The 11,681-nt window shown below is 42.8% G+C and overlaps 1 protein-coding gene across 12 annotated transcripts in view; it reads right to left on the reverse strand.

Moving 5' to 3' along the window:
- EXT2 (exostosin glycosyltransferase 2) overlaps positions 1 to 5,803 on the reverse strand; it is a 73,694-nt gene extending 67,891 nt beyond the window's left edge. For 2 of the 12 annotated variants that reach the window (XM_040067003.2, XM_040066994.2), the window contains exons 1-5: positions 5,407 to 5,722; positions 4,770 to 5,089; positions 3,869 to 3,978; positions 2,139 to 2,698; positions 1,878 to 1,967 (exon numbers count right to left, since the gene is read on the reverse strand). In XM_040067003.2, the coding sequence (XP_039922937.1) occupies positions 1,878 to 1,967; positions 2,139 to 2,674 (626 nt within the window). In that variant the 5' untranslated portion in view covers positions 2,675 to 2,698; positions 3,869 to 3,978; positions 4,770 to 5,089; positions 5,407 to 5,722. Of the gene's footprint in view, positions 1 to 1,877; positions 1,968 to 2,138; positions 3,038 to 3,868; positions 3,979 to 4,225; positions 4,427 to 4,522; positions 4,567 to 4,769; positions 5,090 to 5,406 lie in introns of those variants that run through there. The other 10 variants (XM_058420928.1, XM_040066995.2, XM_040066998.1 and 7 more) reach the window with 10 other exon arrangements.
- Between the last annotated feature and the right edge of the window lie 5,878 nt (positions 5,804 to 11,681).

The following is an 11,681-nucleotide window of genomic DNA, read 5'->3' on the forward strand; positions in this document are numbered from 1 at the left end:
AAAATTTCACAAATATTACCCGTGTATTTCACAAGTGATCCACAAACTCCCACAAATGTAGTCCTTCTGGAGTTGTCATGGTACAGTTAGGACAAGTCATTCCAAACCAACTAACTCTGCCAGCACACCTTTATTTTGGCCAGCAGCTTCTCATCCTGTGATGCTACAAACAACTGTCTTTACACTTGGTTAAGTACACATTCCTAACACCTTTAGACATTCTCAAATTAACAAAACACACCCATGTTGCTTGTTCCATTACACACAAACTGAAAACTCCACAGGTCTCCAAAATCATACTGAAAGCTCATACTGCATCATTCAGGCCTCTCCAGGACTATGGCCACACTCCCAACTTCTTTCACAGGCTCTTCACACCTGTGACCTGTAGAATAGGTTCTGTACATCAAACAGTCCAACTGTTGACTGCCTACAAAAAGGAATTTCCACTTTTTTTTCATCCCAAGCACTGTTATTGCCTGTCCTATGTATTACAGCTCATGATCATACAGCTGTGGACTGAGTCAGATTGGCAAACTACAAGAGCTGAATGCCAAGAAAGACTTTAGCTTTTTACTTAAATTACTCATTTTCCCACGTTAGCATGACAAACACTTAGGAGAAACACCTACCAAAATAACAGGTTTCCTGCCTGCTAAGCCAAGGCATTCAAGGCCAAATGTAAATGGAGCTTTGAGATTAAAAAGTAAAAATAAAAAGTTCCACAGCATATCTACATTCAGTTAATAAATTCACTTCTTTGACAGACACATATATCCATAAACATGCAGTCCATTCTGTTGTCCAATGCAAATTCTCTGTAAGTATAAATCTAAGATAACAAATGCAAGTATTTACTAACAGATTAACAGGCCTGTTTACACGAGACTGATGCTTGACTGCCCTCTCCAGGCCAATCCATACATACAACATATTTCATACAGAGAAGGTAAAAACTAAAGCCTTAACTTCACAGTGATGTAATTACAACAAGCCAATTTACTCTTAAAAAAAACAAAACAAAACAAACAAACAACAAAAAAAATGTTCCAGGACTGCAGGATGTTTTGAATTGTCTTTGCTGCAAAGAAATCCAAGATCCCGTATCTTCGGCAAGTTTTTGCTAACATTGGGCAGAAGAAAGTTAACTTCGACCTTCAAGAAAAGCACTGGTTACAATGGACCTCACTCAGCAGAACTAAAGTCACACAGACTGACCGATTAGAAACATCCTCAGTAACAGTATCACCTTCCTCTTACCAGTTTTCTTTGTCCTACAACCCCTCTTCCCCTTCCAAAACTAAACTATCCCGCAAGTGAAAATTGAGCTCAGAATGTATGCCTTTAAAGTTCTTGGCAAATATTTTTAAAGCACACTTTCCAGAGAATAACTAAGATCATTTATCCAATTACTAATATAGTCTAATTATTAAGATAGAAGAAACTATTGAAATTCAGCATAGTTTTGTCAAGCAGAGCAGCTGCTTTAAAATGCCCTTGAAGCACCTGACTTTCATTAGAAAGCTGCTGCTAGAATCATCTTTGAATTCCTAATTTTCAGCAAATGGGACATTCTGTAAATAATAATTACACACCAGATCAAGATTCTCCAACCTTACAGCAAGTTCAGGAGTTAAAAGCAAACTGTCAACCACATTCCTTATAAAATTAAGAATGGGGCTAAACTATCAGATTTCGAAAGTAAACACCTCTTCTACACAAGGCTTTACTTTCCTTTTTTGAGAGGCAAGCAAGTCATAGTCTAGCTTTGTAAAGGCTAAGGAGCACATCCTTTGCTATCAATTGCCCTTCTGAGTTTGTTGCTTCTTCAGTGGCATTTAAACCCAGATCTGTCCATCACATAGCGCAACACATACCTATCTCTAGGAACATCTAGGGCAGTGTTATAATCTGGTGGCCCTCCAGGCAGCATATTGAAGAGCAAATGATTTGTGCCTCGATCCCACCTACAGCAAAAGAAGAAACGAACTGCAATTAGAAAGGTATTCTCTCTATATAGCCAAGTTCTGTCAAAACCTAGTGCTGGCATTAATTCACTGCATTCTCCCGTCCTGCATTAGCCTTACTTTCTTCACTTTGTGTTCTTCACAGTCACACACTGAAGTTTCAGCACATACCTGGATAACTGTGCCAAAGCCTGAGCTGTCTCTTTGATCCGGAGGGCGTTCTGATTGAGGACATCTATGGATGGCACAAAAAGGCAGGCCCGGTTGACGTCATCAGTGTAGAACTCACTGTCAGAGATGGCCGTCAGCAGCTCATTGTATTCCCTGGAAATGGTGTTGCTCACCAACGTCCCATATTCATCCACATACTTTTTCAGCGAATAGATGTACACTTTGATTTTGTTCTTGGGATTGAAGCCACATCTATAGACATCGAAGCAGGTGTGCATCCTGCAGCTGAGGTCTCCCCGCTCAGGAATGGGGCTATCAGCAGGAAGCTTGACCACAGGCACATCATGGACGCTGCGTTTTTCAACGGTCCAGTCACTGGAGGACTCAATGGAGTGAGGCCAGAACTGGAACATTCCTGTGGCAATTAGGCCAAGCAGAACTATGGAAAAGAGAGTGATGTAATAGATGCGATGCTTGGTTTTCATCCTTGGGATGAGGGCTGGACCCCGGGTGTTGTATTTGGCCGAGGCACACATAATGGAACCAATTATCTCTTGTCGCTACAAAATAGAGAGAGAGGTTTTAGGATGAACTCTAGAAGAGATACATAGTTATCACCATGCAGAGAAACACGCAGTTATTGCTTCCAGGGAAGGGTCTTTGTCTCAGGAGACTGCAGCAGGCTTTCTTCAGATGCTCATGCGTGCCACCGAAAGGCAGGATGCCATCCAGGACTGCCCCTTGGCAAGCACCAGCTGAGGCTGATCTGCTGGGCCTGGCTGAAATGAAATGATGTGGGCCAATTAACAACCACGGAAAAAGGCACAGCCTGGGCAGACAGAGGGAGAGGAAATCTCAGACACTGCAGGAGTGGTGAGACCTCAGAGGTCCCACTGCACCTACGAGAAAGCACATTCAGAGGGAATGCTAATAAAAAAAACCCAAATGCTTATCTACAAGAGAAGAGAAACAAACCTGCAAAGGCCTTATAACAAGGCATCACACAAAACTTAGGACCATGATACTGTTTCTAAGGTAAAGGTATTTCTAAACTGAATTTCATAGGAGCCCTACCATATCTGATTAGAATGACAGTAAACTACTTCTGGCAAGAAAAAGGAATTAATTTGTCATCTTTGTCAATGTGTATTGCGGGGCATAAAAGTGTTCTACGAGCTGCCATTGCAGCCACATTGAGAAAAGCATTTAAATAGTTCACTATAGCCTGAACTACAGTTGAAATGAAAAACATAATATAAAGTATCACAAACTACTGTCATCTTTGATATTTCTTACAAGCTCCTACACACAGAACTGTGATTCCTGCAAAAGACAATCTACGTTAACTACAGACTGAAAAACCGGCAAGCAACAACTTGCTTAGGTTTTCAACTAAAACTTTCATAACAAATAAATTCTACCTGAACTCTCCATAATGTGAGCCTTTTAAGAGTAGTAAGTACATTTTCCAGAAAAAGAACATGAAGAGCATAATTATATATTTTTCTTTTGGACAAATATGATGTTTTCTTGCTTTGTGAACTAGGAAGAAAGTCTGACTTATCAATTGTCCAGTAGACAACAAATAAGGATAAAAGAAGTACCAATGAACGAAAGAAGCATTAATTTCATTATTAATCAAATGGTGTAACAAATTGAATTATGTTTATTTTGTGTTCTTAATAAAAGACTGGGATGAGGTGGCTAATGCATGACTTGACTGTACTTACACACAGTAGCACTAAAATAATCTCAGATGCTAACAAACATTCCACTTTTAACGGCTCTTCTCATCACTTTAGGTCCACAATCTGATTCTGGAGGAAGCTTCTAAAATCTCCTGTATAAGGCAATACATGTCATTCTGTTATCAGGACAGAAGCCAGAATGCTACATTACTATCAGCTTTACAACTGAAAACTTTCCGTATGTTTCCATCTGTTAACCACGTCCCTTGTTCCTCCTTCCCGACACAGCACCAGAACCAGCTACGCGATGACACAGGTCGCTCTGCAGCGAGCATTTCAGTAACTCGGCAATTCTGCCCACACCTGAGCCCGGCTGGAAGAACCCCCAGTGAAAGGTACCTCTGCATCCACGGAGACGTTCTCCCTTTACACAGCGCACAATCCACTCGGGCAACTGCAAGCACGGGACAAGGTGTACCCGCACTTGGAGTACCGGGAGTAACGGCAGCGAGACGCAGCAGACAGAGATATGGCAACACCATTACGGGGCGTGAGGGACGGGACGGGACGGGCCGCCTCCCGAGCGACGCGACGCGCGGACGGGCCCAAGGCAGCCCGGAACCCGGCCGGCAGGAGCCGGGCCGCCGCCGCGCCGCGGCTCCCGCAGCTCATGCTCTCCCGCCCGCCCGCACTCACCTCCGCCCGCAGTCGCCGGGGCCGCCCGGCCGCGCCCCGCCCGCCCCGGCCGCTCCGCGCGGGGCCCGCCCGCACCGCCGCCCCCGGCCCGGCCGGTGCGCACGCGCGGCCGCCGGCCCCGCCGCCTCAGCGCCCCCCCGCGGCCGGAGGGCGGGCGTGCAGCGGAGCCCGCCCCGGCAGGGATGGGGGCTCCTCCCGTCGGGACGGGCGCGGGCGCCACGCCGGCGTTCATCCGCAAAATCCGTACCGATGAACCACCGCCACCGTGGTTTCCAACACACTCGTATTCTTGGCTCGCTTTCCTCCGGTCCTGTGTGCCTTTCCGAACCTGTATTGGGCTTTCTCATTGACCGAGGGCCTTTGGGTCGTGTGTCGCTTTCTGCTGGATCACGCTACTTCAGCGAGAAGATATCCCAAATGTACTCCTTCCCCAAACCCTTCACAAAAGTAACTGGAAGTATCTTCTTCTAATAGAAGATAGAGAAGGATAATTTTTTTGCACAAAAGTCCAGCCGTGTGGGAATCAGACACACTGGTTTCCTTCCCAAAAATGGGAGCTGACTTGGTCTGTAGGCCAAATAAAATCCAAACCACACCACCCCCCCCCAAAAAAAAAAAACCAAAACAAAGCAAAAAACCAAAAACAAACACAAACAAACAAAAACAAAAAACAAACAAACAAAAACACAACAAAAAAAACACAGAAAAACCAAAGCAAAAAGACAACATCAATAAAAACAAACCAAACAAAAACCACTCAAGTAGGTAAGATCATAGAATGGTTTGAATTGAAAGAGACCATCTTAAAGATCATCTACTTCCAACCTCGCTTCCATAGGCAGGGACACATTCCACCAGACCAGTTTGCTCAAAGTGCCTCCTACCTGGCCTCGGACATTCCCAGGGATGATGCATTTCCAATTTCTCTGGGTCAACTTCTCCTCACCACCCTCACAGTTGAAGAATTTCTTCCTGATATCTGATCTAAACCCTCTTTCAGTTTAAAGCCATTCCCCCTTATCCTATCACTACATGTCTTTTTACAAAGTCTGTCTCCAGCTTTCTTGTAGGCTCCCTCCAGGCTGCTCTAAGGTCCCCCCAGAGCATTCTCTTCTCGGGATGAACAACCCCAAAATGCTGCAGCTGAACCGTGCACAGGGCAATGGTACAATGGAGACATTCCTGCAGCAGCGGTGTGGTTTCCCTGCATGTGACACCATGTTCTTTATCCTCTGCTCTCTGGGCTGAAACAACAGACTCTGACTACCTTCAGTGCCACCCAGGTGGAAACAGGGCTGACTTTGTATCTCTCACTTGTAAACAATTTTCAGCTGTTAGCACTGTTAGAACTGTTTTCAACAGTTATGTCCTGCCGAAAAAAGTTCTCTTTTTCAGCCTTTTCTCCTGCAGCTCATTCGGCCCCCTGATCTCTGAGCCAAAGCATTTCCAGTCTCTGCCCTCCGGGATACAATGCAGGCCAGTTCTGCTTCTATCCTGCCGTCCTTGGTGGTTTAAAAGGCTCTCACCATGTGTATCTCGTAACAGCATCAGCTTTTGCTGGCCGGAAATGTATTTTTCCGCTTTTCAATTTTTCTTGTGGTCATTTTTTATAGATCTGTATCTTATGTACAATGGTGACGTGATGATGTCCTATCCTATAATGTGTGTTTGTGAAAGAATGGGGGTTTGCACCTATCCCTGCTCTAAGTCTCTAAACTGAATCTGTCACACACACACACACACACACACTGAGTACAGTGTCCTTAAACAGCCTTGACTGTCAGCAATAGATTAGTTCTCTTCCACTTCACCTGCCCTTGGGAAAACTGCTTTCTGCAAAGCTATCCACATGCACGCACAGAGACAGCTCGGTACTCCCACAAGAAAGGCAAAACGCTGTCGCTGCAGTGCTTTCTCTTCTTTCTTTCAACTTCTCCTCACACACGTGGCATTGCAGGTGATGTAGCATTCTCCCCAGACTCACTGCTGCCTTCTTCATCTTGTCTGTGACATTCAAACCAACAACAGACAGCACTCACAGATCTTAGAGCATCTTTCTTAGCGCCAGTACTGGCTTTTTCCTCAGGTACTGGCTTGTTCCTCCTGGCAAATACAAGCTACAGGGGGCTTGTTAGAGCACATAATGTTTCTGGGCATAACCCATCAGTTTCCAAGTGCTGCAAGCTGCCCCATTCATAAATCAGAGGTAGGAACTCTCCTTCAGGAGGATGGTTGGACTGTGTCTGATTTTTTGTGAACTGGAAGGCTCCCCATTCACGTGTTGGGGCTGCACGGATGAGCACTGGATGTCTGCAGTTATGGGATTCAGCAGCATGAGCAGTGCCTGGATGTGCCTGAGCCAAGGAGAGGGGTTCCCAGCCCTGTCGCGTGACAGGGACACTGGCTGGTCCACGTGCAGCGGCAGGGAGGAGGGGTGGGGGTCACCAAATGCAGCCTGCAGCCTGTGCCAGCCCACGCAGTGCCCGCAGGCGCTTCCTCTGCCTCCCTGCTCTGCCAGGGAGAAGAAAGTGCATCGAATCAACTGTAGCTGAAATATTCACGGAGACTTGATGATCCTTTCACCCCTGTCGGAAAATTTGAAAATCAGTGCAATTTTATTAAAAGCTAATATTCTAATATTAAACAAATGCAAGAGGCATCAGCTATTTTATTTCAAAATACAGCAAGAAAAATGGAGGATGTAGCCCGTCTTGATGGAGATTTCCCTGAAACCACATCAGGGAGCCTGTTTATATGCTAGTGATGTAGCTAAGCCAGACAAGTCTGCGGCAAAGCATCTATTTTTAGACTCCAGCTTGCCATTTATAGCTTGTGAAAATATTCATCAGCATCTGGATAACCAGCTATCAATTTTTATAAATGCACAGGAGAAATCAGGTATTTCACTTCTCTTTGCTATGCCCTTTTACATCCTGCCTTATGTGGCTCTTTGGGAGTCATTTGGAATTAGTTTTTAAGGGCTTTACCATGACACCATACATTTGCCTGCTGTCGCATACAGCATCCTCCTGCATTTTCTGCTGGGATGTTCAGTGTACAGAGAAGAAAACCTTTTGCTAGTTACCGTGTCTCCACATGTAAAGAAGCCACATGTGAGATAAAGGTGCACCTTGTGCAGTCTGTGAAGCCAGCAGCACATTCTGAAAATGCCTTTATAATAAAAGGAGGTAATTTTAAAAGGCAAATATGAAGAGGAAATCTAATGGTTTGAGGATATCTTTTTGACCTTATTTTCTACCTATGGCATAACATAACTAAAAACTCATGGCTCGGTTTATTCTTCTGAAAATTTTGTTATTGGCTACTTCCAGTGTATAAGGTGTGAACTAAATTAGAGGGTTTCTATCATAAGAGGAAGAAAGTTATTGTAGCAGCCAGGTCCTTGCTTTGGTTCACTGTTCTGGTTTAAGTCTTATAACCAAATGGCACCCTCATTTATATCAGTGAAGTTTTTAAGTAGTCTGATCATAAAATATCTAGCAGCCAATTGCATGGTTTTCTCTCTTGATCCAGTCCATCATACATTTCCAGTACTACTGGTTGTGATGGATGGCACAGGTCAAAACAGTGATTTAACTTATGTCTGTAATGCTTACTTCTTCTGTTGCTTTCCTGAACTGAAAGGAAAAAGAAGTGTAAATATACTTAGAAGGGGTGCTGCAATAGCTCCCACTGAGGGATATGAGACACAAGAAAAGTCGGTTAGGCAAGAGCTCCCTTCAAAGAAACTATTAATCTGGCAGAAGGATGCAGATAGAAACAATCTGTCAGTGTGTGTTCCCCCCTCCCTAAAGCTTTCAGCTGTCATGGCCTGCAGAGGCATTAATCTTTAATCAATTGAATGCCTTCTGCAGTGAGGCATCCAGGGAAAGGACAGGTCATAACAAGCATTCGCCTAGAATAACTAAGCAGTCGTGCATGAGCTGTGCCATCAGACCTTGCTGGATAGCAGCAGGGAATAGATGGAGAGCTAAAAATAGCCTTTCCTTGCAGTGTTTTTCCAGACTATTTTTGATTCTTCATTTTGATAAGGTCGACTGGCTATTTGCTAAAAATAACCAATCCCGGCAAACTGAGGACAAAAAGTAGAGTATTTATAACCTCCTCAGACTCTTTAGTACATTTGTTGGCTGCAGATAATCTATGATCTTGTCATCAGTCAGTTGCCAGTGTTTTATGTAAGTCAGTAATAAATAAAGCATTAATTGGAATGGAAAATCAGTCTATCTTGCCACTCTGACTTTCTCAGATGGAACACATATCATTTTGTATATAATCCTTGCAGGTTACCTTGCCCCATTCTTCATGATGTGGTCTGAACTTCTTCAGAAATAACCAAAACAACCTCTTGTTAGGTCAGCCAATCTTACAAAAATAGTTGCATATGTAATTAAAAGTGCAAAAGCAGTTTTGTATGCCTGATACTTCAGATGCAGAAATTTACAGGGGTGTGATTCACATAGCTTCCTCCATAAGAGGTTTTTTATCACAGAGCCTCTGTGTGCCACTATCTCTCTGATGAAACGAAAGCACCACTCTGCCAGCAGGATGAGAGCAACAGAGGGATTCGGTAACCAAGTAACTGGAGGAAGAAATTGTCAGAGAAATTGTCGATATAAATGATAATTTGACCCCAAGGCAAGTTTCAAGAAACTGGGTTATTTTGGGAATGGGGGAAATACACAGCAGTCAGGCCAACTGTGCAACCTATTGGATGTTCCAAGGGAGAAAGATAACGATTAAAGGATTAACATTTATTTTTTTTACAAATAGTCTATCACACAGTACATTTGAGCAACTGCCCTTCTTCAGTTAAGGTGGAAAACACTTAATATTTTCCTTTATAGATATTTTGCTGAGGACCTATTAAAGTTCTCTAAGGGAAAACTCATCTTCACAGATTCTTTCTTCAAGTATGCATGATTCTTCATAAATACTTATCTTGAACGGGCCTTGCTTACATTGTCTGCTTAACTGCAATGTAACACAGGTTAATAATTTGGAGATTTACAGATTTTTCCTTCTCACAAACACGAACATGCCAAGTGTATGCCCGAAATGTATGTTATGGAAGTTTCTATGACTGAGAGCAGTGCTGCACAGGAAATTCCCACCTCTACCCTAAAAGTGCTGAATATTTCTCTGGAGAAGAGAAACAGAATGGGGAAGAGGGCAGAGGAGGTGGACAGAGAGGGAAAGGAAGAGAGGGAGTGACTGGAACATGGCAAGGACAATGAAACCATCTAGGATCCTTTCTGTGCTCAAATGAATGGTAACTGGAATGCAAAAATTGTAGGTAAAGTGGATTTTATCATCTTGTATGATTACAATGAGTACAAGCAATGAAAGCACAGTGTTAATTTTCATTTTGATGGCATTTCTTATTTTAGATGAAATGCAGCAGTTTTAAAAACAGATCTGACTGGCTTCATTTGAGGTGCTGCTCTGTTTGCCTACCGTTTGACAAACAGGTCAAAAGAAATATGAGGGCAGGGACACCATGGGAAAGCCCTTAATCTTTTCTCTATATTTCTGTCTGTAGAGATTTGCCTCACAGAAAAAGAAAAGGGCATTAATGAGAACTACGAGATACATCAAGCAGAGAAAACATCTAACATGAAGGTAACAGAGAGAACAAAATATTTGTACAGGCAGAACCCGTGTTTTTCCTCTCGGGGGTATTCTTAGAGCAAGTAGGAATTGATTTAGCTTCTATATACATATGCACAGGACTTTCTACACATTTACCAATCTTTGTAAACCAGTTAAGGCCATTTACAAAATGTATGGAATTTGTACAAGCCCATTGTTTTTTCCAACAGCGGACTTATGATCACATTTCTCTCTTGCCTCATTTCCAGCTAAAGTTTTATTTTCTGTGACCAAGCTAACATTCGCCAGTGGCAAGGTCCTCAGGTAGGTGTTAAACTTGAAAAAAACATACAAAATACTCCATGCAACAAAGTGTGTGTGTGTTCCGTTGAGTTACAACAAGCTCAGATGTAACTGTGGGCCATATTATATGAGCTGTGAGGATTCTGAAAGCACATTACACCCTCTGCAGAGGTGTGCTTTACTAGCTGAATCCACACAGAGCAGTACAATAAACCTGCCTTCAGAGCAGTAAATACATATGGGTGAAAAATGCTATATTAATTGTTACTATTGTATATTCATATACTCCAACTGTAAGAATGACTAGAACAACAAAAGAAAACTAGGAGCAATTAATGGGTTGAATTTGTTATAGGGATCCCCTAAAATATCACTTTAACTAATGTCTTACCTGGTTCTTGAATTCAAAGAGCTTGCTCCCTAAAATTTTGTTGGTCAGGTCCTCCTTAGGGTACATAAAAAAAGAAGGGGAAAATCAGGAAGTCCATTGGTAATTTGGCTGTACATCTCACCCCCCATTCCATTAAGGAGACCTGTCTTCTGCAATAGCTTTCTTTGTGGACTTTAAAATATTGTCCACGAACAGATGCCAAACTAATTAACAAATACTATGTTTATAACTATGCCTTATACTGATCTTACCAATCACCTCACTAACCTTGCCTCTTCACTGAAGGAGGAACAGGTTGCTGCTCACATCAGTCACAAGCAGCACCAACGTCTCTTTAGACACTGCTCAGTCTTTCCTTCTCACTGTCCTAGCAGTTGTCCAACATCATCACACAGCAAATTGTGGTTGCATTAATTATTTGTTGCCTATGCTTCGGTAATTTTCTTTATGATGCAGATGTGCTTTTGTCACTCATCCCCATCTGCCAAAATCTATGAGGAGGGGAAAGGTGCACTTCTATTCAGTTTTCATAGACAACTTCCTTCAACCCTTGATTAATATGTATGCAGAAAAAACAGCTCCAATTCCTTTAGGATACCTAATTTTTATAGTACCAGAAATTAAAGAGCATTGTATCTGTAAAAGAAGCTTTCCAGTTGAAATACTCTACTACCAGCATACAGAAAACAGTTTCTTAAACTGGGAAAGAGAAGGAAACAGAAGAATACCATTCAGGTTAAAAAAAAAAAAAAAATTACCCTGCAAACTGAGAAACACAGAAAAAAGATTGCATTAATTATCATGATAATGGTTGAAGGTGCCTGTGGTAGGCAATAGAAGCAGCTGTACCTG

This window comes from Hirundo rustica, chromosome 6 (assembly GCF_015227805.2).
Source record: "Hirundo rustica isolate bHirRus1 chromosome 6, bHirRus1.pri.v3, whole genome shotgun sequence".
Lineage (NCBI taxonomy): Eukaryota > Metazoa > Chordata > Aves > Passeriformes > Hirundinidae > Hirundo > Hirundo rustica.